The sequence below is a fragment of the Pteronotus mesoamericanus genome, unplaced genomic scaffold (genome assembly GCF_021234165.1).
Source record: "Pteronotus mesoamericanus isolate MK-2021 breed Mesoamerican mustached bat unplaced genomic scaffold, CSHL_Meso_final scaffold_371, whole genome shotgun sequence".
Classification (NCBI taxonomy): Eukaryota; Metazoa; Chordata; class Mammalia; order Chiroptera; family Mormoopidae; genus Pteronotus; species Pteronotus mesoamericanus.
In genome coordinates, this window is record NW_026555314.1 from 1,897,317 (window position 1) to 1,921,569 (window position 24,253).

Here is a 24,253-nt window from a genome sequence, read left to right on the forward strand (position 1 = left end):
AGCTGGGTTAGTGCTGGGCGGGGCTGCCTCCTGGGCCCCTCCCACAAGACTGAGGGTGAAAACATTTTAGTTTAGAAAAATCCGGGTTACTTTTCCATATTTCAAAGAACATCAAGTATGGGATATAGGGTTTAAGAATGTTTAAATTTAAAATAGTTGAAGCATTATTTTTCCAGCCTTGCCTTTTGAAGCCTTCTTTCTGGGAGTAATGCGGGAACTAAACATACAGGTGTGCTTAATTTAGTTTGAAAAGAAAATTTTTCCCTGGCTGGTGTGGCTCTGTGGATTGAGCATCGGCCTGCGAAATGAAAGGTTGCTGGTTTGATTCCCTGTTAGGGCACGTGCCTGCGTTGCAAGCCAGGTCCTTGATTGGGGCCATGCCAGAGGCAACCAGTCAATGTTTCTCTCCCTCCCCTTTCTCTCAAAAGAAATAAAATATTCAAAAATAAAAGTAAAAAAGGAAACGTTTCCCCCCTAGAAACCCACTTGGAAAAAGGCATGTATCTGAATGTGCAATTGTTTCAAAATGCAGAACAAGGGACAAATGATGCCTCAATACAGAACTTTAATAAGTAAATATATCTTGCAGTGTTATGGGTGGGGGGCGGGGAGGAGTAATACAAGGGATGGGCGCCAGCGCAACTCTCCCACTCAGTATTCTTCCCCTTCTTCAGCCTCCGCTTCCACGGAATCCACGCCCACTTCTTCATAATCTTTCTCCAGAGCTGCCAGGTCCTCCCGGGCCTCGGAGAACTCCCCTTCCTCCATGCCCTCCCCCACGTACCAGTGCACAAAGGCTCGCTTTGCGTACATGAGATCGAACTTATGGTCCAGGCGGGCCCAGGCCTCGGCGATGGCGGTGGTGTTGCTCAGCATGCACACAGCCCTCTGCACCTTGGCCAGGTCTCCCCCGGGGACAACGGTGGGGGGCTGGTAGTTGATGCCCACCTGCCAGAGAAGGGAAAATAGAAGTTTATATTGTAGCCTCAGAAATAGTTGCTTGTTTTTCAAAACTGGAGCTGTGGGCCGAGTAAAAAGGATGCCCTACAGAAATTGGTACATTGGTTTTTTGGCAGTACCTATCAACATTTAATATCCTTTGACATGTACTTTTCACTTTTTGGATTTATTCATACAAGAGCACAAAGCTATACATACAAAGATTTCTATGTATTTAATTTAAAGCACTGTAATAGCAAAACTGGAAACAAACACTCATCACAGGGAACTAGTTAAATTATTATATACCCACACAGTGAAACACTATATACAATTATGAAAAGGAGTAAGAAATCTCTCCTGGCATAGGAGGTCTGTCCAGAAGATATCCAGCCATGTAATATGAAAAATAGAGGCATTTTTTGAAGATACAGCAAACATTGTACATAGGATAATGATACCTCAGTCCCCTTCAAAGAAGGAAACTTGGGACTTCACACAGTTCTCCCAATTGCCATCAGCTGCCTTATCGTATTTTCCTGAATCTCATTGATGGTCAAATCTCTGCCCTTTCAAACATGATTTTTGTTTTGGGAAAAGCCAGAAGTTGCAAGGTGCCAAATCTTAGCTGAAGAGGGGCTGAGTCACCTGGTGATTTGATGTTTTGCCAACAAACTGGACAAGACATGATGCAGGAAGGGATGCATTGTTGTGAGGAAGCTGCCAATCACCAGCTGCCCATAAGCCATGGTCTTTTGAATCACCAGATAGTTTCCATGGAGGAATATTCATGCTTAAGGCAAAATTTGATGCACATCTGTTGTGCTACTAGCTCAGTTGTTTGAATGTGACAGCCACAATATACATGGTTACTCAACGGTGACTACCACCCCCAATGACTAATACAGCGCAGACATCAATGTTCATGCATACAAATTCCAATCCACTCTCCTTGGCTGCCAGGTTACATCGATGTTTTTGTTATATTAACAATGGCTGGACTTTTTTTGGACAGACCTCATATATGGGGTTGGTCAAAAAGTTTAGTTTTTTCCATAAAATAAAGGACACATTTTTCATTTTCACCAGTAACTTTATTGACTTGGATATTTTGAGTACGCCAGCTGTCTCCCACATAGTATAGTGTTGATTGTTCTCAATTAATGTATTGATATGATCATTATCAACTTCAGCTGGTCTACCTGACCATAGAGCATTGTTCAGAGAGAAACCTCCAACACAAAATTTCACAAACCATTTCTGACATGATTCATCAGTCACAGCACCTTCTCCATACAATACACAACTCTTCTTTAGCATTTGTTGCGTTTTTACCGTTCTTGAAATAATACAGCTTAATATGTTGAAAATGTTGCTTATATTTTTCCATCTTCAATATTAAAATGGCTACCCAAAAATTCACCAATTTTTTTATTGTTCAATTACAGTTGTCCCCATTACACTCCAAAAATTCACCAATTTTGATTTTTTAAAATGCACACTGATATGACAGCTGTCACAATACAAGCTAACAAAATTGTTTCAAATGAAGTTAAAGACAACTAAGAGCTACTACAGCCATCTTTTTGGCCAACCTAATAAATATGTCCAAGGTATATTGTATACTTGGTAAAAAAAAAAAAAAAAAAAAAAGCAAGTTGGATTCAATGTATTTGTGCTTAGAAGTACCTTTAGAGTAGCAAATGGACTAGAGCCTTGGATAGCTTAGAGAACATCATGCTGGAGGAAGACAAATGTCTGAGTGTGCTGAGGTGGTCACCTATCTCTGTTCTGGTGAGCAGATAGCAGTTTGCAGCAGCCAGGCATGCCAGTCCCCAGAAGAGTTGGGGAGGGGCAGGGAGAAGGGCCCAGAAGGTTCTGACCCTGATCAAGGGGTCCCATAGCTCTTAAGGCCAGGCCAGCTGGCTCTAACAAGTTGGGAGTGCTGCCGGCTTCTTTTTCTCTCTGGCCACCTGTGTGCAGTGAGTCAAGTCTGTCACCTATGTGAAAATAATGTGCACCCTTTGCCCATATTGCCAGCCTGTCAACATCACCTATATAGCAAGGGGTATAATACACCTTGAATATGTACATAACATCACTTTAAGGACAAAGCACTGGGGAAGGAGAAGACTGCAGTTTTTCAGCCTTTTTCATTGTTTTAATATTTTGTCGCATACATGCATTTTTTAAAAAAGATTTTATTTATTTTTAGAGAGGGGGGAAGGAAGAGAGGGAGAGAAATATCAATGTGTGGTTGCCTTTCTCACACCCTGCACCAGGAACCTGCCCACAACCCAGGCATGTGCCCTTTGGTTGAAAGGCCAGCACTGAGCCACACCAGCCAGGGCAACATATGTGCATTTTTATAATAAAAAACTAAATATATTTAAACACAGAAGATTTCTTGAAAATACCATGACCCTGAGCAAATGGTTGTTAAAGAACATATGGTGAAATCACACTCAGACTGACAAAAAAGAACTTAAAAGCATGAGAATTCAACATGGTTCATCTGAGGTTAGAGTGTCTTCTTTTTTATTTTTTTTAATGTATATATTTTTTTCAGATTTTATTTAATTTTAAAGAGAGGGGAAGGGACGAAGAGAGGGACAGAAACATCAATGTGTGGTTGCCTCTTGCACGCCCCCTACTGGGGACCTGGCCTGCAACCCAGGCATGTGCCCTGACTGGGAATCGAACTGGCGACCCTTTGGTTCACAGGTTGGCACTCAATCCACTAAGCCACACCAGCCAGGACTAGAGTGTCTTCTGTGAGGACAGTAGAAGCTTTAACTTCCTGCACCTCCCAACCAGACTCCCTACTGGCTCACAGAAGCCAGAGACTCAGCTCGGAAAGTTACCTGAGCACAGGGCACATCACCTTCCACAGTGTGTCCCAGCTGAGGCTGACTTGGATGTCCTTACTTTTCCAGAGGTCAGTAACTGAATGAAGCTTTCCTTCACTCAAGAACTTGGAATGGAAGGTTTCCACTCCTACCTAAAACCTCTAACGTCTGCAAATCTATGTAAGATTGAAAGATTATATCCAGGTTAGTGAAACCTATCATAAATTTTATCATATCAATTTTATGATAAAATCAGTTTTATTTCCTCAAAGATGGTCAGCGTCAGTGTCGTAAAGTGGATGGGGCTGAAATAGAGCTAGATAGCTTCAACAACTTGTGTGTAGTCAGTCAGGGGAAAGGTACTACCATTCCAAATGGGAACAAGATAACATATTTCTGCTACTTGTCATTTTCAATCGGGCATGACCCTGGAACCAGTAACTCCCCAAATACTCATGAGGGCTTACAACGTGGGGTCTACAGCTTTATCTAATGCAGAAAACCAATTATGTACAAGGACGTAATGAAGACAGCAAAAAGTTAATGAGCCCAAGCATGAAGAAGCCCTTAGCTTGGTAATCACAATAGACTTAGAGCCAAGCATTCTGTTATTTGGCTTCCAAGTACATGATGGAATCAGTTTATAATAATGGCTCAATTTCAAATATCCACATGAGTTAGCAAAATGCTCAGAAAATTTCTACTGTGAGAAAAAAATATCTCATTTCTAAGGCAAACCTATATTTTTCCACACTAATTCCACCATCTAAACAGGGGAACAGAGATCCTTCAGAAATTCTGTTCTTATTTAAAACAAAATTTTTCTTACCACAGATAAACAGTGTCATGACTCAGGAAGGAAGTTCAAAAGACACCACCAAATGAATGACCGCCCCCCCACCCCGGGCACACGACCTGATGACCAGAGCCAAGCAGCCAGGGAACAGGCGGTGCTCCGCCGGGGCAGCATTCAGTCACGGGGGCTGCTGCGGGCCGAAAGGTAAACCCACCCGCTATCTACCGCCCGGTCCTACCTTAAATCCCGTCGGGCACCAATCCACAAACTGGATGGTGCGCTTGGTCTTGATGGTGGCGATGGCCGCGTTGACGTCTTTCGGGACCACGTCCCCGCGGTACAACATGCAGCAGGCCATGTACTTGCCGTGGCGAGGGTCGCACTTGACCATCTGGTTGGCCGGCTCGAAGCAGGCGTTGGTGATCTCGGCCACGGACAGCTGCTCGTGGTAGGCCTTCTCGGCCGAGATGACCGGGGCGTAGGTGGCCAGGGGGGAAGTGGATGCGCGGGTACGGCACCAGGTTGGTCTGGAATTCCGTCAAGTCCACGTTCAGGGCCCCGTCGAAGCGCAGGGAGGCCGTGATGGAGGACACGATCTGCCCGATCAGACGATTGAGGTTGGTGTAGGTGGGCCGCTCGATGTCCAGGTTGCGCCGGCATATGTCATAGATGGCTTCGTTGTCCACCATGAAGGCACAGTCGGAATGTTCCAGGGTCGTGTGGGTGGTCAGGATGGAGTTGTAGGGCTCCACCACGGCCGTGGACACCTGCGGGGCTGGGTAAATGGCGAACTCCAGCTTGGACTTCTTGCCATAGTCCACCGAGAGCCGCTCCATCAGCAGAGAGGCAAACCCAGAGCCGGTGCCGCCCCCGAAGCTGTGGAAGATGAGGAAGCCCTGCAGCCCCGTGCACAGATCCGCCTGAGAGAGAGCAGAGACCGTGAGCAGCGCCTGCCCGAGCCACACCGCCCACCTCCAACGAGTAGGTCGCTTCTCTTTGCCTCCGCGGGATTCAACGGATTCCGCTCGGCCCCAGCCATACACCTGGGGCCGAGCAGAGCAGACACTAAAGATGTGCGGCTGCACCGCAGCCGCACCAGAAGGAAGACCACGGGTTCACGACTCCGGCCCGCGCTCTGCCGAAAGGACCCCGGAGGCCTCCCGGCGCTCTCCTTACCAGCTTCCGGATCCGGTCCAGGACCAGGTCGACAATCTCCTTGCCGATGGTGTAATGGCCCCTGGCGTAGTTGTTGGCCGCATCTTCCTTCCCGGTGATCAGCTGCTCTGGGTGGAAGAGCTGCCTGTAGGTCCCCGTGCGCACTTCATCTACAGAGAGGACACACGTCCCACGGCTCTTTGAGGACGATCGTTCACTCGCCAGCACGGACGCATTTGGGGACCGCCCGGTTCTAACGAGCGCGTGCTGTTCCTGTATCTCCACAGCATCCGTGTCACAGGGAGTCTCTATGTGACCCGCAGAGCGCTCCACGCTCTGGGGCCCTGGGGAGGCAAACTCAACTCATGGCACGTGTCCCAGAGAAGCAACAGAGCTCTCTCCCCTGCACACAGGCGATCCTACATGTGCATATCTCTTTCACACCAAAAGGTGTAATTTAAAAAAACCTTCAGGCCCTGGCCAGCTGGTTGAGGCCTCGTTCGGCTACACCTGTCGTCTCCTGGATGGCCCCTGACAAGTGCCCTTCTTGCAGCTCCCCTGGACACTCCCTCGGGCCTCTCATCTGGAGGAACCCAGTGAATGTTCTCTACCTACCTTTCTGCGTCTGACACACAGGTCAAGACTGGTGCCCCAGCCCGAGGGAGTGCACAGCGTGAGGAGGGACGAGCGCCCAGGCCCTGCGGGCAGGGTCTCCAGCCGCCTGGGGCTGGGGCAGTCACGAATGAATCTGTCACAAGCCCAGTTTACTCCTGGCAAAGCAGCCCTTTTTCTGTATGTTAGGTTTTCCGGAACCAGGAGCCTAAGCCCCCATTTCAAGCGCTAACCTTGCGGTCTCTCGCCTCGCATGGTCCCGGACAGCCCCGGGTGCCCGCCCGTCCTTTCTGCAGAGGGGTTCCAAGGAGCACCGCGGGGATGTGGCCAGGCTCTCCCAGACTCCCTGGGAAGCCACCCTGCTTGCCCGAGTACCTACCGACCACGGTGGGCTCCAGGTCCACAAACACTGCTCTGGGCACGTGCTTGCCAGCCCCGGTCTCGCTGAAGAACGTGTTGAACGAGTCATCCCCACCACCAATGGTTTTGTCACTTGGCATTTGCCCGTCAGGCTGAATTCCGTGTTCAAGGCAGTACAGTTCCCAGCAGGCATTGCCGATCTGGACGCCGGCCTGCCCCACGTGGATTGAAATGCACTCACGCTGGGAAACAGAACATAAATGTGAGACCCATTCATTTTCAAGGCAATTGTCACTATATGGCACGTGAAATATACTTTAATATATACATGTACTTCCGAGTGATGTCTTTCTCAAACCTAATTTTCTTTTTTTAATAAAGGTTTTATTTACTTATTTTTTTTTTAAAGAGAAAGTTGAAGGGAGGGACAATCATTGATAGGTTATCTCTAGCACCCCCTTGACCTGCCTCCAATGGGGGACCCACAATCCAGGCATGTGCCCTGACTGGGAATCACATTGGCAACCTTTTGGTTTGCAGGTCAGTGCTCCATCCACAGAGTCACACCAGCCAGGGATCAAACCTTATTTTCAATGAGGCTTATGTGACCTCCTAATCCCTATTGTATACTTAGGTGCTCTACACCACCCTAAGTGCCAGAATCTAAGTGTTTTTTACTATGCAAAAATTAGGTTATTTTATAACTTCAAAGCGATATGCCAAAAGTAAAATCCACATTAAACAGTGACAGTAAATTCTCTAAAGAATAGCAATTTTTTATTGTGTCCTGACCTAAGGATAAGGTAAAAATGTAATAGAGTTGGGGAAGGAAAACTGGACTAGGACACAGGTCGCCATGGCCCAAGTGTTGGTGGTCATTCTGTGTGTGGTTCTGTCTGCCCCTCTAGATCCACCCTCTGTTCTCCACTCAGCTCTGCACTCCAGGAGGCTTATCCATATGGATCGCATCAAAGGGTTTTCTTACCCACTGGCGTCAGGTTGCTTTAGCCAATGTCAGGCAGCAGCTAAAGACCAGGAGGTCAGAAGGAGGTGCGGTCAAGGTGCTCACTCCCTGTGCTCCCTCTCTGCCAGCCTGCCATGCGTTGCTTGAGTCAGTTTATCAAGGCCACAAACTTCCAGCAGTAAGCCTCCTTCATAAAGCTACCCCCTCAACCTCTAGTAACCACTCTCTCCCCTTACTGCTTCAAGCCTAGGAGTTAATGGCTCCTAGAATCACAAAAGCTGGGATTCTGCACTATCTTTTTAAAAGATTCTCCTTAAAGTACCTATTTTGAATGTACCATCTCTTTCCTGCTGGGAACCTAACTGTACAGTGACTAACCACTTAATGAATTTTAGACACATCATCCTTACAAATACATAGATCAAATGAAATTTGAGGTATTTCACCTACCCTAAATTTTAATGTACAATCCTGAGAACTTGAAGTCCTCTTTTCTGTTATATAAGTAGCAAATCTCAGTCACAGGGCATCAAAGATTCATGTAATGTAGCAAGGGATCATCGACAAAGAGGAAGCACCGTTTATCATAATGTAAAAGGAGGAGGAGAGCAAAATGGTGTGTTGGCATATTTGGTGGCAGGAAGTTGAAGCTTCTGGTTAAGTAATGAACTATGTCATACAACAAAAGTATGAAAATGGGTAGAACTGTTGGCTCCTGAGCACAAATCAGGAGACTGGCACCAAACTGTACCAGTGGTCATTGGATTACTCATCCTTATGCACTCAGAGTAAAAAGCGGGGGCAGGGAGGGGGAACATTTTCATTTAAGAATGTCCTTGATGAAGCAAAATTATTTTATTAAACCTCTACCCTGCATACTGTGACAAAATGGGAAAGTACACATAAAGTACTGGTACACACACGGAACTACAGCTCTCCTGAGAGAAAGCACATGTGTATTTGAGTTACCAACTGTGAACTGGCTGCTTTTTTCCACGGAATGATACTAGTACTTGAAAGAAACAACAAACTGGCTGTTTAGGCTTGGATATTTGTCATTTATGTTATCGTGCTGCTTTAAAGTGAATAAATATTTTCACAGTTCTCAATTTTAATTTCTAATGGGACAAGTGCTGAGAGGTCCTCAGACCAGAAAGTTTCAGAATTACCCTCCATTCTTCAGGAACCAAACACAGTTTGTCCTCTCAAGAGACGGCGTCAAGGCCATTCAACAACCAAGCTGCCATCCTAGCTCATTATGGCAGAGTTTCTGGGACGCTGCCTGCCCTTGCCACTCCCACACTGGGGGTCACCAATGCCCTCTCCGCGCACAAACTCCACAAGCCGGCGTCCTCATGTGCCAGTCCAGATGGCCTCTTGGCCTTGTGGTGCCGCCGGGGTGGCGCTTCGCTTGCCCTCACTTGCCCTCCCTTGTCCCCTTCTACCCGCCAGCGCCCGCTCCAGCAGCACCCCGGATCTTTTCATCCGCCACCCCACGTGGCGGGCTTCATCGACCTCTCACCAGGGCATCGGCGGGGTGCGGGTTTCCGGGGCCCTGCCAATGCCCACCAAACCTACTGTGCCAAGGCCCAGACCCACGTCCTTACCATCGTGAACTCTGCCGCCGCCGGGCTCCGCTCCTAGACCTCAACCGCCCCACCGCCGTCGCGCGCCCAACTGCTGCCCCTCCGCAATGCGCACGCTGCCCCTATAGGACTGCCGATGCCCAGGCGGCCATTGGTCCGGAGCGCCGTGGGGCAGGACGAACTAAAATCCAGCTTCTGATTGGCTGTTGCTCGATGCATGGAGTGTGGCACTTTCTGATTGGATGTGGGTTTGGCGGGAAGGCTGTGGGGTCGAGGAAGCCTGACCCCAGATTCAGATGTTCCGGGTCGTTCTCCGACGCGAGATTGAAGCTGCTCTGGCGCCCCCCTGGGTGAGTCACAGAACGTTTCCACGCATGTAAGTCCCCAGCGGCATGCGAATGGCTTGAGGTCCACCTTGTTTTGTCATCCCCTCGCCAGGGCCTCGCCTTTCTGCTTCTTATTCTGGTCTTTGCAAACACAGACACCTCGTAGGGGTGTGACCGACATCTAACTACCCGAAGTCTGTACCATCTCTCTTCTCTACCCCTTTCCAGTACAGAAAGGCCTTTCGCAGCCAGCACACTGGAAACGGGCAGAATTTGATTACTTCTTTAATGAGGAATTGGTGTCCTGGCACAAGGGAGATGGGGCACACAAGATCTGAGTTGGGGCACGGTGTCCATTTTGGAGGACTTCGGAAGAATCACTTTGTTTCTTCCACTCCGTAAAGATCGACTGAATTTGCTTTAGGATCTAATGTGTGTTTACTTCCGAGAAAAGTGAGGGTGGAGTGAGCCAGGCCTGCCCCCAGCTCATCACCATGGTGCAGTGCTCTGTCCTGGCGTCCCAGCTCGACCCTTAACTTCTCCGTGGAGAAGCGTGGGGAACCCGCCCCCTGACATGGGACAGGCCAGAGAGAGGAGTTGGAACTTTCCTGGAGGTCTCGGGGAGGCTCTGAACAGTGCTACCAGGTCTGCCCTTGGAAAGATGGCATTGGTAATAGGGAGGGGGGGCGATCATCAGAGAAACAGGGAACCAGGAGAAAAACCTCCCTGCCAATTTACCCATGAAAGGGAATCTTTCTGTCTTACTCAGCTTGGGCTGCCATAGCAAAATACTACAGACAGGGTGGCTTAAGAAACAGAAATTATTTTCTCACAGTTCTGGAGGCTAGAAATCCCACATCAAGGTCTGGGAGGGTGGGGAGGGCTGATTTCTGGTGAGGGCTTGCCTTCTGACTTGCAGCGTCTTGCTGCATCTTCACATTAAGAGGGGAAGAGAAAAAGCTTTCTGGTGCCTCTTCTTATACAGACGCGAATCCTGTTGGATCACAGCCCCACCCTTATGACTTCATTTAACCGCAATTACTTCCTATCTCCAAATACAGGCACATTAGCTGTTAAGGGTTCAAGGTATGAATTGGGGGACACAGTTCTGTCTGTAGCACCCTCTTTACTCAGGGCTTCAACCACGCCATGCACCCAACTGAATTGTATTTGTATCACATTGTGTTTTTAAGCACTACTTATTTTTCTCATTATGAAAGTAACACACACTTAGAGTAGAAAATGTGGAAATGCAGGAAAGTATGAATAAAATTAAAATCCATAAACCCACAAACAGGGTCATTTTTGAGGGGGTCTTTTCCTTTTTTTAACACAATTTGTATCAAACAATATGATTTTTTTTGGTAACATCATTTTTTTTGGATTCCTTTACTTTGTGCTGTTCTGATTGGGTGCTTTCTTCTTTAATGTTGTGTTTGCTTTTTTTTTAATCTGAAATTCAAATTATTTATTTATAGAGAGGGGATGAGAGGGAGAAAGAGAGGGAAGAAACATCAACGTGTGGTTGCATTTTGTGTACCCCCTGCTGGGGACCTGGCTTGCAACCCAGGCATGTGCCCTGACTGGGAATCAAACCAGCGACTCTGGTTCGCAGGCCAGCGCTCAATCCACTGAGCCACACCAGCCAGGGCAGTAACAGCTTTCTTGAGACATAGTTCACATGCCATACAATTCATCCATTTAAAGTGATATACAATTAAATGGTTTTTAGTATATTCACAGAGTTATGCAGCCATCACCACAATCAACTTTAGAACTTTTCAATCATCCCCAAAATGAAACCCATTCCCTTTACCTGTCAATTCCCAAACCATCCTATTTCCCCAGCTGTAGGCAACTTCTACTTTCTATCTCTGTAGGTTTGCCCCTTCTAAACATTTCACATAACCTGAATCATACAATATGTAGCCTTTTGTGACTGACTTCTTTTTTTAAAAGATTTTATTTAATTATTTTTAGACAGAGAGAAAGGGAGGGAGGAGAGGGAGGAAAACATCAATGTGTGGTTGCCTCTAGCATGCCCCCTACTGGGGACCTGGCCTGCAACCCAGGCATGTATCCTGACTGGGAATCAAACCAGCAACCTTTTGGTTCACAGGCCAGTGCTCAGTCCACTGAGCCACACCAGTCAGAGCCAAGTAACTGACTTCTTTTACTTTGCATACATGATGCTTTCAAGAATTGTCCATGTTGTAGCATATACCAGTACTTCATTTTTCCTTTTAAACAACTTTATTGAGATACAATTCACCTATTTAAGTATACAATTCAATTACTTTTAGTATGTTCATGTAACTGTACAACTATTACTGTAACCAATTTTAGAACATTTTTCTCAGCCCAAATTTCACTCCTTTTTATTGCCAAATATACCATTGTATGGTTATACCACATTTTATTTATCCATTCATCAGTTGGCGAGCATTTGCATTTTGTGGATATTATTAATAATGCGGCGATAAACATTTGTGTACAAGTTTTTGTGTGGACCTATGTTTTTATTTCTCTAGGAGTGGATTTTCTCAGTCATATGATAACTGCATGTTTAACCTTTTGCAGAACTGCCAAATCATATGATTTTTTATGCTGATTTTCTTTGTTTTAAAGGTTTTATTTATTTATTTTTAGAGAGAGGGGAGGGGAGGGAGAAAGAGGGAGAGAAACTTCAATGTATGATTGCCTCTTGCATGCCCCCTACTGGGGACCTGGCCCACAACCCAGGCATGTGTCCTGACTGGGAATCAAACCAGCAACCCTTTGGTTCACAGGCTGGCACTCAATCCACTGAGCCACACCAGCCAGGGCTATACTGATTTTCTCACTTAACATTAATCATGTGCATTTTCACAAATTGCTCACTGTACTTTGAACACTTGGCTTTCAATGTTTGCAGAGTTCCAAATCTTAGTAACCAATTCCCTGTTATTTGGCATCCAAATTATTTTCAATTTTCATTATTATAAGCAGCATTATTTCTGTAGAGCAGATAAATCAGATCATAGGATCAAAGGACATGGGCAGTTTTAAGGCTCTCGGTGCTTTATGATAAGTTGCCTTCTAAAAAAGTTGTGAAAGTTTGCATCATAGCAAGTTGAGTTTGGGAATGCCAGTTGCACACCACCTTATATTTTAATTGTCTCCTGAACTAAGTCACCAGAGGAGGAACTTGTTTGGGCATCTTTGACCCCATGCCCAGCTCAATATGCAGCACATAATACAACTTTGTGTTACATGAACAAGTGAGTACAAAGGAAGGCACGGATTAGTGCAGTGGTCAGGGATGGAGAGGAGGAGCTGTCTGAGTCAGCGTGAAGTTCGGTTCCATAGGACTTACCATCTGGTTTACATGGGGACTCAGTGCAAACTCAAGTGGTAAGAAAGCATTGTGAGGTCACACTCCACAGTCATTTAGGGGCAGGTGCTGGTAGACGGTCTGAAGACTGCCAGCAGCTCTTTTTTGTACTCCACTCTGCCGGCATCTGTCTTTATGCAAAGCCCTGGAAGAATTACCTTCACTGCACTAGCAAGGTCATCAAACTCTTTGTTCACCTGGATGTCCTAAGGAGAGACCAATTATCATTTTCTGAGAACTTGACCTTTATACTTACACACACAAGTTCTTGAAGAAGCTCCTTAGGACAGCTTCCCTCCTTTGGATGACAATGTCATTACTCCCCAAACTATTAAAATCAATAGAAGTTGCTCAAGAGAGGCTTCTAGGGACCTGCTCTAGTTCTTGAGCTGGGGGCTGGCCATATAGGTGTATCCTGTTCATGAAAATTCACTGAGCTTTTCCCTTAGTCTGTGTACAGTTTTCAGCATAAATGTTGTTTCTCAATTTAAAAAAATAATAAAAACAAAGGGGCTGGGGAGAAGAGAACTAGCACCAACATTCTCTGCACAGGCCCTTTCCATAGAGTCTGTCCTCTCATCCCATCTTCACAGTGACCCTGGGCAGTAGGTATTTGCCCCATTGCATGTAAAGATAAGACTGAGTCCTGGGAAAAGTTTTATGAGAACTCTGAGGATTCAGAAGTATTTCCCTTAAAGCTGAGGATAAAATCCAAGTCGTATTAGACTAATGATAACAGTAAAGAAAAGGAAAACAGAAGACTGCATCTAGATTAGTTTTGGTCTCTAATACAGAATCCAAGATCCCATATGATGGGCTCAGGACTTGGTTCCAGGCCTGTCTGATTCCAAATCCTGTGGTATTTCCATTATACTAAAAGCTTCTGATAATAACCATACATTGTATCAAATAAGCATGAATGTATTTTGACAGGACAATTTCATACATCATTGCATTTTTTTTTTGGAGTGAGAATCCAGTCGTAAGGAATTCTCAGAGCAGAGGGAACATGGTTGTGGCAAGCTACTATCTGGCTTTGGAGCCATAGAGATCAAGCAGGTAGAAGGAAAGAATAAAGATGTTCAAAATCAATTGTCCAAGCCTGAAGGACTGGAACTGTAAACCCCTGTCTCTGGAAAGACTTTGCCTCAAGTCTGGGTTGAAATAAATCAGGGTAGAATAAGCAGTGATTTGTGACTAGGCTTTCTGTTAATAATTCATATTTGGGGATTCTCTCCTTAATGTTAACTGCCTTAGAAAAGAGTGACATTTGTTTTTATATTTAAAAAGCAAAATTGAATGAAAAGAGGTCCTGATTTCCCTCACAACCACACAAGTGAATCTTCTAGCACCATGATTAACATGCAAGCAGTACAGGCTGGGTGGGGAGTGGGGCCACCTTGCAAGTACTAATCTGCAAATCCAAATATCAGTGAATAGTGAGCATTGTGCCCCCAAGTCACTTATTCTCTCTCAGCCAATGAAGAGCCCAGGCAGGGGTCCAAGGGGAGGCTGCGGCAGTACCCCCAGCCAGGAGTGGGGGTGGAGCCAGAGTGGTATCATGACCTACTTTCAGGCCTGGGGTGGAACTCAGACTTGGCCATGCCATGTATATGGGCAGGGCTCTCTGTTTCTCTAAGCCCCTCTTTCTTCCTCTAAATATACCTCAGGGCTGTGGGGAGGCTCAGAGGTGAGGTTTATGAAAAGTTCTTACAGAGAAATCCAACAGTTCCAGGGGAGATGCTCGATTACCCTGGACAGACTTGAGGATACCCAAGCAGCCTTCACTTCGCATGGGATTCCTGGATACCTAAGAAATACACACGCACACAAAACTGAGGAAAGGTGGTCCCAGGGAGGCCGGAAGAGCAACCTGAAAGGGAAGATTAGGGGTTCCTCATCTCTGATGATGGGCCTAGGATAGCCCCGCTGTTTCAGCTCACAAGATGTCTCCATCAGGCAGAATGCCCTGAGTGAGGCTGCAGGGCCAGGGAAGAGAAGAAGTAGACACTGAGCACCCACCCAGTGCCTGGTTCTGCCACATGCCAAAGATGCAGACGCACATGTACACCCTTATCCTTAAAGAGCTCACCAACTGGAGGAGAAGAGAATAAAGAAACATTGCAAAATGCAGTGTGATAAGTGCAATGAGAGTGTGAGTGTGAACCAACTCTACCTGGGAGGTCAAGGTTGGGTGGGTGATCAAACACCTGAGCTGAGCTTTACGGGTGAGGTGGGTAGAGCTGGGCATTTCAGCAAGAAAAGCAGCAGGAGCAAAGAGAGATGAGAAATTGCACAGTGTGTCTGGAGAATTCCAAGGAGCCTGGGTGACAGACGTGGATTTCAAGGCAGGAGGGAAAGGCAGGTTGGCAGAGCCCAGATCCTGATGACGTGCTGCAAGTGGCACAATACTAAACTTGAATTTATCCAGTGGGGAGCTTCTGATGGGTGTAAAGCAGGGAGGGACAGAGGCACATTTCAGGTTTAGAAAGATCAGCTGATAGCAAGTGGGAAGGAAGAGCCAGAGATAAGAAACTAACAGGTCTATAAAATTCAAGGAGGGAAAGTGAGGAGGAGGAGGAGCTGGCAGCCTGAGTGCTCTGCAGGAGGTGGGATGAAGGAGGGAAGATGCGGGAAAGAGAGGGAGGGAGAAGCACTGGGTCCCAGCTTCTGACTGGATGAGAAGAAGACACCCCCCCCCCAAGAGGCAGCCTTTAGAGGGAGATGATGAATTCAGGTTGAACCCTCAGAATCCCTTGTGCCTATGGGATATCTGAGGGACCATGTCATAGGTGGAAATTTGGATCCAGAGCTGAAGGAAGAGGTCTGGGTTCCAGTATGTGGGGTAGCAGTGGGTGGTGGGACAGGGGCGAGCCTCAAGCTTGGGATGGGAGTGCTGCATGGGGCTCCCCTGCCAGTTGAGGGAGTTGAGGGCCAGGCAGGGCTAGATGTCCTCCCTGGAGCTGGTGGTACGGTCCTCTGAGCACATGCTGTGGGCACAGTGGTTCTCAGGGAGCTCCTCTACCTTCATTGCATCCTTTCTTCTCTGTCTTGTGCTCAGCTGCTCCCTCCCCACTGGCAACCCTGAAGGAGGGAACCCCCTGCTGTGCACACAGGGCCTCAGGCAGGTCTGAGAAGTGACCAGCAGTACATCTGGTCTGATCCTGGCTTCTAACAAGGCCAGAGGAAGAGCAGGGAAGGAGAGGAAGGGGCAGCAAGGGTGCCTCAATCATCATCAGCAGAGCAGCACTCTGGTGAACCCAGGAGGAGAAAGGACAGCTGGGAGATGTGGTGATGCCACTGGGAGGGAAGGATGGAGCAGGAAGGAGTCTGAAGCAGTGCATGGGCCAGACCAGAGATGGGTGAGTGGCAAGGGGAAGAAGTGGTACAAGGGGAATCCAGGAGGCCTGTGTTCCCTGTTGCCACTGGGGTGGTGATATGTGGCAGGGGAGGGATCTGTGTGGACAGGCTCAGACAGGTCTGCTAGGGACTCCCCCATCAGGCTCGCACTCACAACAAGAATCCTCAGTGTCTGGTTGACCCGTAGGCCCCGGCCCAGGCTCATGGCTCCCACCCCTGAGATGCGGTTGTTGCTGCAACAGAAAGACATGTGCATTGTGCTACTTTCTGTGTAGCACACATGATTGTCCCAGGGTCCCAGCTGGCACTGCTGGCGCATCCCCGAGGTAGGGCTCCAATTCCAGCCTCCACTCATGCCCCAGGGACTTTGGGCAGGTCAGTGTGTAAAAGCTGGACAGTGACCCTCCTTCATTGGAGGCTCCCAGTGTTAAGGAGATCACCCAGCTGACATGGTTGGAGATGTCACCCCCCCCCCAGCTGTTGCCCCCTAGCCCTCGGAGTTCAGCAGATGTTCTGCCCCAGCTGATTTCTGGTGCCTATCACCATGATAGCATCTATTCTGGAAAATCAGCCGGCCCCCTTCCCATGTCCCCTCCTCTTCCTCCTGCCAGACCCAAATTCCAGGCCTCAGCATCGCACTTGGCTACTTTGTCTTTGAAGTCAGCCCCATTTCTCTCTGACTTCTCAAATTCCAACATTTCCTGTGGAATCCTCTGGCCTTGGCTCCTTGCGTGGGATGGAAAGAAGGGCAGGACTACAGCAGGCAGGCCCTGGGAGGGGCTCAGCCGTGGCAGTCCAAGCAGGACCTGTTGGGCCTCTGCCTCTCTCCATCCCTCTGAACTTGTGGCCCCTGCTATGGTTGCCTGCTGAGGGCTGAGAGTCTGCGTGGGTGTGGAAGAGCGGCTTACACACTGCAGCCCCCCAGCAGCCACGTGCAGAGCAGAGCATGCGTGTGTGCCCCCTTGTCAGAGTCAGCTTCTCTTCTGAAAGGGAGGAAAACTCTCAGAGCACCCAGCCCACCCCAGACTCTGCTGAAGAGGTTTTACATACGTTTGCAATTCCGAGCCCCTGCCCGTGTGGTAGGAATTATGAGCCCAGCATATAAATGATGACCTGGAGTGAGAGGACAGAGCTGGGTGCTCTCAGGTTGTGGTTCAAGCCCCATCATAGACTGTGGTCAGTTTGGGAATTAAAGTGGTGAACAGCAATGAGATCATGGAGTCCATGGTCCCTGAGGTGGCTGTGGGCCCACACACTAGGACATGGGGGCACCCTGTACTCCTCACCTCATGTTGAGTTCCTCTAACACATTGTTGGTCCTGAGTGCCTCACCCACTGCAGAGGCTCCAGGATCTCCAAAGCCATTGTATGAGATGTCCAGGACTCTCAGGAAGATGTTTGCCTGGGATACAAAAGAGCAAAGCCATGGGGCCACAAGTGACAGTAGAGAAAGCCAGGGCCACAGCTTTAAGCCCAGGACACCCGAGGTACAAAGATCGCAGACCAAGGGCAGAAGGACAGAGGTTCCAGGGCAGTCTCAGGGCTTGGATGATAGTGACCAGTAGAGCTAAACAACTGGAAGCACAGCATAGAGTGGGTGAAGGTATGGGTATGAATTCCCCCGAGACTGAGGGGTCTGCCTGTGGCAGCAGGCCCCATGGCTGCTTTGGGGCCTGTTGAAGGCAAGTACCCTAAGGCGCAGAGCAGCTCAGGGGCCCAGAGTTGGGTGAAACCTGCCCAGGGAGCCGTGATGGGGAGAAGGGTAGGAGCTTGTGGGTATGCTGGGAAGACAGGCCTGTTGTCATGTGGGCCAGGACCCCAGCTCAGCCTCTGCTGGAGGGCAAGGCAGTGGCTGCCATTCCCTGAGGAGGACCCCAAAAAGGTACCCAATACAGGGGACATTGCAAGTGTTTTATGCCACCTTGGCAGGGGCTGCAGCCACCCACTCTTGAGGCCCACAAACAACAACTGGGAGCAGGTGGCATGTTAGAGTGTGTGCTGGGATCTAAGGATGCAAGGGTGTCGCTCAGGGAAGCACTTGTGCATGCCCCATAGTGACCATGTGTCAGCAGTCTGCACACTGTTCCCCTACCAGCAGAGTGTTTGTGATGTCTGTGGAAGGTGCGCCACATTCAGCTGCAGACCCCTCAGTAAGTGACTTGAGACTGGGCACAGTGTATTGAAGTCATTAAATGGGGCTGAGAAAATTAAAGACACCTAATAAAATATTCCTTGAGCTCTGCTTAAAATATCCAAGGCTCATTTCTGAAAAGCTGCGGTGATGGGGAGCTAACCCTTGGGAGACCTGCCTTTGAGGAACAGGCTGGAGGGGCTTGCTGTGGGGTGGGGTGTGGACCTCATACCCCCAGTCCTCTGGCAAAAGAGACAGCTCCTGGGCCTCGAAGATGATTCCAGCTTATGTTAAGCTCGGTGAGTCCTGTATTCTCTGCCAAGGCTGGTCCAAGCATCTCCCCTTTCGAAACACCAAGACAGACTTTCTTATTCACTCTGTTCATTCTTTCAAAAAACAATACTGATGTCCGCTGTGTGACAGGGTCTCTTCTGGGCATGAGGGTCACAGAGTTGAACCCAACGTGGGCTTTTCCTGCTTCCAAGGATTTCATATTTAGTGGGGGAGATATAAGTACATATGAATGGGATGTGAGCTATTATAACTACAAACTGGAGACATGGGAACAGAGTGGGAGGTGGTCAGGAAAGTGGGGATAGAGGAGATAACCTTGAAGATTAAGGCCCTGTGTGCATGCATGTCTCACACACAGAGCAGACTAGGAGAGATGAACGTGCAGAGGCACAGGGAGCATGGGACCCTTGTGGAAATGCATGCCGGCCTGGCGCTGGGGGCAGGGTGAGGGGAAGCCTGTGAACTGAGGAGTAATGGACAATTGAGAGATGCTGAGAGGGCTTGAATGCTGAACTAAGGGTCTTGGGCACTGCCTGAGGAGGCAGGGAGGGCTTTAAGTGAGAAGCCTGGCTCAGCTGGATGGGTATTGTTCCACAAAGTAAGGAGTCTCCAGTTCCATTCCCGGTTGGAGTGCATATGAGAGGCAACCAATCAATGTTTCCCTCTCACACTGATGTTCCTATCCCTCTCTTCCCCTCTCTTCCCCTCTCTCTAAAAATAAAATATTTTTAAAAAGAAGTGACAGGCTGGATTCCTCTGTGAGTGTAGGGGATGGACTTGGGTGGGTCGGGGCAGAGATCAGAGGCTGGGGGACTAGTTGAAAGGCTTGTGTCATAGTCTAGGCAAGAGGTGACAAGATGGGCACAGCCGTAGGGGAGACGAGGCAGTGGTAGCGGAGAAGAGAAGTGGTGGGAGGAGGCGTGTGGTGTGAGAAACCCTAAGAGATACTTAGTATGTAAAGTGGACAGAAGCCCTAGCCACCCACCCACCCCACTCTTCACTGTCATTGCTCTACCAGTATGACCTCTTCCAGGTCATAAAAGTACCAGCACCAACACACCTCCTGGCTGTTCCCCTGCATGGAACTGTTGATGCCTCTCTTCACCTGACTGACAACTCCTCATTCTTGTAACTTGGGTTCTTGGCATCAGGAAGCCTTTCCTGTGCAGCTGAGCTGGGCTCCCTTGGGTCTCATGTCTACTGCTTTCATCCTTCCAGGCTCTGGCCATTAGACCTCTCTCCGCCTGGTGTGTCTCCCCCATCAGCCTGGGGGCCCATAGGGATCTGAATTTGAACCTTCTCCATGGTCCCAGCACCTAGCATAGGGCATAGGTCTTGTAGGGCTGATTTGAAGACATTCACAGAGGAAAAACATGTGAACTGAGGAAAGTGTGCAGCCAGAACACTGGCCAGCAGACACTTTCAGCACCTTGGAGAGCTCCTGCAAAGCCCCGAGGAAACCCTGCGGTGCCTCCCTGAGAATAGGATTCCCGACTACACGCCCGCTGAGTCTGACTCCTGCGGATATAGGACTTACCTCTTCCTCAGACACTTCCAGGGCTGGGAGGAGATGTCGGTGGTCCCTCACTTTACAGGGAAGCCCCTACTTTGCTGAATAGATTCGGGGAGGGGGGTGAGTTTCTTCTACACGCGTGCATGAATCAACCTCTTGTAGTTCCAATGCTTGGTCTTTGTCACCCCTGCAGCCAACCTTTGGAGCAGGTGCTACCATGACTATGGGTCAGGTGGGGAGACTGAGACCCAAGCTCTTCCATCCCTCAAGGGAGTCAGGTCCACCCACGGATCATTACTTGGGGAAACAAAATGGCCCCACTATGCCTGTCCTCTTCTAGGTTGAGGACTCCCAACTCCATAATTGGTGCAGCCTCCACAGGGCCTTAGCTTCTAGCCCCTTCCATCCTGGCTGCCTGCCTGGCCCTTGCCCTCTGACAGTGCAGGCCCAGAGGCGACGCCTACACTTAGTTTAAAAGTTAAATGAGTTTCTCTTTTAATTTCACTGGCTTCTCACAGTGGTTTCCTTGGAAGGCACACTGGCTCTCTGGCAGTTAAATTCTAGGGCTGATTCTCACAGGCCAAGGCTCCCCTTCACTCCACCCCATTCACTCTAAGCATCTTGGAACAGAGCAGTGATTCCTAAACTTTCTGGATCAGACAAATCTCCTTGAGCATCTGGTAAAATTCAGATGCATTGGCATCCCCCCCTCCAAGAGTCGGGTTCAGCAGGTGCCCAGGAATCTGTCCTAACCCAGGGCCCCAGGTGATTTTTATAACTGACTGGAGGGGTTGGGGGCAGGCAAAGCAGATAGTCCGTGCAAAGGCCCTGGGGCATGAGGGAAAGTAGGATCAAGGAATCCCACTGATGTCCTCCACAGCACTTAGAATAAAATCGGCATGGCTTTTGCCATGATTTGTACCTCTACAGTCCCCTGTTGCCTCTCTACCCCATGGCCCAGCCACTCTCCCCTGACTCACTAGCCCAGTCACACTGTTGTCTGTAGTCTGGGATATAGGCCTGCATGTTCACTGTCCTCCTTGAAATGCTCTCTGTCTGATCTTTCCATGGCTTACTCCCTGTCCTGCCCATTTCAGTTTAAATGCCATCTCTGTGCAGAGGCCACCCTGGGCACCCCTCTAATGGGTGGTCCTCATTCTTCTCTAGAATAATGCCTTTTTTTTTTTTTTTGGCAGCATCAAGAATTATGGAAAATTATCTTGTTTATCTGTGTTCCTTAAGGTCAGGGCCTTTGTTTTGTTCATGGCTAAAGTCTTAGTGACCAAATCAGCTCCCAACACATGTAGCAGAAGGCAGTGTATTCATGGGATGGACTAAGAAGTTCTTTGCAGAAGGAGTGAGAAAGGGACAGATCAAAGTGGGACATGGGGAGCAGGAGCCAGAACATCATGCTCAGATTGGTCGTGCCAACCTCCACCCACCCCTCCCCAGCAAGATGAGCTCAAGCGCCCCATGATGGCTCTGCCAGATATTACCTGCTTGGTCATTTAGCTGGTTATAGCTCAGGTCAAGGGACTTCAGGCCCGTGTGGGCCAGCAGGAGTTCAGCAAGGTACTGGGCTGCCTGCTCCTCCAGGCTGTTCCCTGCCAGCCAGACCTTCTGTATGGCTGGGTTCACCATGAGGGCAGCACAGACAACCTGGGTTCCCGCCACTCCCAGCTGATTCTCCGACAGGTCCACATCTGGGGGTCAGCACCACTCCTCAGTCAGTGGGATTCAAAGCCAGGCTCCATCCTCCTCTACCCTCCTTCATCCCCCAAACCTCCAGGCCTAAGGCAGCAGAAGGGACTTTGTAGCCAAATTGTCCTGGGGCACATGGTGACTCTGATACCTATCAGCGGGGTTTCCTCAGGCCCCAGGCAACTTCCCTGATGCCCACTCCCACCCCAGTGTCCAGTGACTTCTTTGTCGCAGACCTAAACCACCGACTTCCTGTTGAATGCTCACGATGGAGATGCAGCTACCCTGCTGATTGTCGGTGCCTGGCAGCAACACAACCCACCCACGGAAGCCCTCACTGCCACATTCTGGGACTGGCAATAATAGTCTAGGTGGCCATGCTCAGAGCACTTATGTGGGCCACACGCACTTTTGCCGATGCTCACTCTCCACATCCTCAAGGACTAAGTGGCATTGTTGGGCCATTTCACAGGTCAGAAACTGAGGCTCAGCAAGGTTTGGCTTCTTGCCCAGGGTTACCCCACTCTCTACTGGCAGAGGCAGCATTTGGATCCAGCCCCACTGAACACCCATCCAGCCCTCCTCCCTCCTTTCTCTCTGCCCAGCCCCCACCGGCGTGTCAAAGGACTCTCCAACTTGTGCTCAGTCACTGGGAGGCTGTCATATGAAGAATGGGCTGCCCAGGGGAGGAGGTGGGTGGGTGGGGTGGCATTGGTCAGATAGGAGTGACATCCAGCATTGGGTGCACCACGGAGGGCCTACCTCCACACTTGTGATGAGGCCCCTCCCCAGCAACACCAGCAGGCCCCAGGTGAGGTCTGGCTGAGTGTGTGAGGGGGGCACACCCCTTAGGAAAGGGAATACTCAAGTCTACCCACCTGCCCTGGGCTCTGCACCTACCACAGATGCTGCTGCTTTTGCTCAGGGCACGTGCCAGGGCCTCCGCACCAGCCCCACAGAGTCCGTTGTCTCGAAGGTCCAGGTGCTTGATGTAGGGATTTGAGGTTAGTGCAGAAGCCAGAGCCTGGGCCCCCTGCAACAGAGAGGGTCCTGAAGAGCCTGGTCCCTCCCACAGCTGAAGGCTCCAGGCACAGATAGCTACTACTCTGGCTCCCGTTTCCAGAGCTCAGCCTGCCTGTTGCCTTCCAGCTGGAAGGCCCTTTCCCCATGAGACCAGGGGACAGCTGCTTCTCATTCTAGGCTCCAACCAGCTCGCACCTCCTGGAGCCTCTCCTGCTCCTCTACAATGTTAGGTGCTGACTGCAGGCTCCCCAGCCCTATACTGAGCTCTGTCATAGCCCCAGTCCCATCTGTCACCCCGATGTGGGAGTGGAACATGCCTGGCACAGAACAAGTCCAGGGAGTGTGTGGGATGGACTCAGGAAGAAGCCTACACCCAGGTCCTCTCCCTCCAAGCGTGGCCCCAGGGTCCCTCCAGGGGTACCTGGGGCCCCAGACCACGGTACCGCAGGTTCAGCTCTGGGGCTCTCCCTTGGCGCAGAAAGCAGGAGGCAGGCACGACGCTGTAGGCCTGGCAAGACCTCAGGTAGAGGGTGTCAGTGACCCGTTCTCCAAGTCCATGGGTGCCTGATAGGAGACAGGAAAAAGAATACGGATCCCTCTTCAGGCACAGCCAGCCACCTTCCAAGGGTTCCCCAGTCTTCCTTCACTACCCAGTATCTTAACATCACTCCAGAAAGGTGTTCAAATGGCGGAACTTCTGATGCTCCCAGGAGCATTGCAGGGAGGGCACGGGGCTAGAGCTGCTGCCACCGTTGAGCTGAAGGTGTCCCACGCAGGGGACAGAGGCCTCTGCCCACTCGGCCCCAGCCTGTCCCCTACACCACTGCCGGAACCCGGCCTGGCATCCCCTGCCGAGTTGCACCTTCCGTTCCCAGGTAGGAGTCCGAATCTGTGTCCGAACCCTCCTCGGCCTCCAGAACCCCTGCAAGACTCCCAGCGGCAGCCGCCGCCGCCTCTTTCTCCTGCTCTTCATTGTCCCCTGACTTCCCGCAGGGACCCCTCATGTTCACGCTCATTTTGCAATTGCGGCCCCGAAGGCTGGGACTGCGCTCCACCGCCCCGGGAGCTCAGCCAGGGAATTTGGGCGGACCCTTCGGCTTCATCGACCAATCCCAGGTGGTGTGCAGCAAACAGGCGCCCTCTGCTGCAAATAGAGACGACGCAGTCACCTCGGCAACTTGGTGTTGTTGGTTGCCGCAGAAACCGCCGCCCCTCTCACCGACCGAGAGTCGGATACTGGTTAGGGGGATAAGAACACCAGCCACCGGCCA

The 24,253-nt window shown here is 49.7% G+C and overlaps 2 protein-coding genes across 2 annotated transcripts; both read right to left on the minus strand.

Moving 5' to 3' along the window:
* Positions 1-651: 651 nt before the first annotated feature.
* LOC129086316 (tubulin alpha-3 chain-like) lies at positions 652-6,914 on the minus strand. The gene is given in 5 exon segments (XM_054592775.1): positions 652-948; positions 4,823-5,077; positions 5,079-5,504; positions 5,761-5,909; positions 6,731-6,914. Coding segments are annotated over 5 exon segments (1,248 nt in total). The 5' UTR covers positions 6,852-6,914.
* A 6,102-nt stretch (positions 6,915-13,016) lies between these two features.
* LRRC74B (leucine rich repeat containing 74B) lies at positions 13,017-23,998 on the minus strand. The gene is made up of 9 exons (XM_054592755.1): positions 23,845-23,998; positions 23,404-23,546; positions 22,860-22,992; positions 21,755-21,961; positions 18,684-18,793; positions 17,607-17,722; positions 16,475-16,553; positions 14,675-14,770; positions 13,017-13,166 (listed from the first exon to the last, which is right to left on the minus strand). The coding sequence occupies exons 1-9, from the start codon at positions 23,996-23,998 to the stop codon at positions 13,017-13,019; spliced, it is 1,188 nt and encodes a 395-aa protein (XP_054448730.1).
* Positions 23,999-24,253: the final 255 nt, after the last annotated feature.

What these genes read in the sequence shown, in the direction of transcription:
- LRRC74B (XM_054592755.1), bottom strand. Translation starts at nt 23,998, where the DNA reads ATGAGCGTGAACATGAGGGGTCCCTGCGGGAAGTCAGGGGACAATGAA. An exon ending in CTTTTGCCAGAGGACTGGGG is followed by an intron (nt 17,723 to 18,683) that starts GTATGAGGTCCA and finishes TTTGTATCCCAG; the next exon opens with GCAAACATCTTCCTGAGAGT. An exon ending in AGACACTGAGGATTCTTGTT is followed by an intron (nt 14,771 to 16,474) that starts GTGAGTGCGAGC and finishes TGTATTTCTTAG; the next exon opens with GTATCCAGGAATCCCATGCG.